Raw genomic sequence first — 1023 nt, 5'->3', positions numbered from 1 at the left:
TAAGGCTGAAAATCTAGCAGATTATCCACTTTATTCGCACTCCACGGTCCATCTGCTGTTTGCTTTACTACATAGGAATGTGTATGCCTATCAAATTTTACAAGTTGAAATGGTTCAGTAACCAATGTAATTCCATCATTCATACAAACAACATAAACAATTCTTTGAAAAACTGGCTCAAGATCATCTGTTTTATGTGTAACAACAACCATATTCTTTTGGTATGTTTTTCCATGTACAACACACCACTTGGCAACATAAACTTTATCCAGAAGATTAACACCAAGTATTTCTCCCATAACTCTAGCATTTGCAAAGGAAGCCACGAGGACAGAAGACCCTGGTCCAACCTCCTGATCTCTATTAACTAGATCCTTTGCACCCATCATACTGTAACAAAAGTACATTTGATGCCTGTAGCTGAGTGTTTTTAAAATGTTTCTAAAATTACAAACTATATGACCCAATCTTTTGAAAAAGCCATGTTTAGCTTCAAACCGCATTACCCAATAGTGTACAATTGGTCCCAGCATACGAATTTGGCGAGGATAGTGGGTCATAAAATGGTGTTTTGGCTTTAGATGACGCATTGGAAATAATTTTAAAAAGTGTTCATGGTGATCTTTGATAATGTGCTTGAGGAACAACGTATCATCATCAGTTACTTCATACGAAAATAAAAAATCCATACAGTCTAATAATAGCAACAGTAACTCATAGTAATCGTTATCTTGGGGAACTTTATCGCCAATTAAGAGAGGAAGATTCCGAACTAGGCACCACATCTGCACAGCTGTCTGTTGGGTGCAGCCATCTGGATTTTGGAGCTTAGAAGCAGATACTATGGAGGGCTTATTTTTGCTATCTATAAATCCATAATCAAAGCTTGTAATTCTGCTATTTAGTAGATCTAAAGTGAAATAGCCTTCTTGTATTAATGCACCAATGGCAAGATAAGCCTCTAAACCACACACACCCTCTAAAAGATCATGCATTATGTCAGGAGAAAAGTTTCTGGTAACA

The 1023-nt window shown here is 36.8% G+C and overlaps 1 protein-coding gene across 1 annotated transcript; it reads right to left on the bottom strand.

The window, feature by feature from the left end:
• Positions 1-101: 101 nt before the first annotated feature.
• LOC117121598 lies at positions 102-995 on the bottom strand (the record flags this gene model as incomplete). Its single annotated transcript, XM_033266833.1, has 1 exon — positions 102-995. A coding segment is annotated over exon 1 (894 nt), but the record flags the coding sequence as incomplete, so codon positions are not given.
• Positions 996-1023: the final 28 nt, after the last annotated feature.

This window comes from Anneissia japonica, unplaced genomic scaffold (genome assembly GCF_011630105.1).
Source record: "Anneissia japonica isolate Jap-2015-1 unplaced genomic scaffold, ASM1163010v1 scaffold42757_len1023_cov212, whole genome shotgun sequence".
Lineage (NCBI taxonomy): Eukaryota > Metazoa > Echinodermata > Crinoidea > Comatulida > Comatulidae > Anneissia > Anneissia japonica.
The sequence above is the reverse complement of the archived record's forward strand: the minus strand, read 5'-3'. Positions and strand labels throughout refer to the sequence as shown.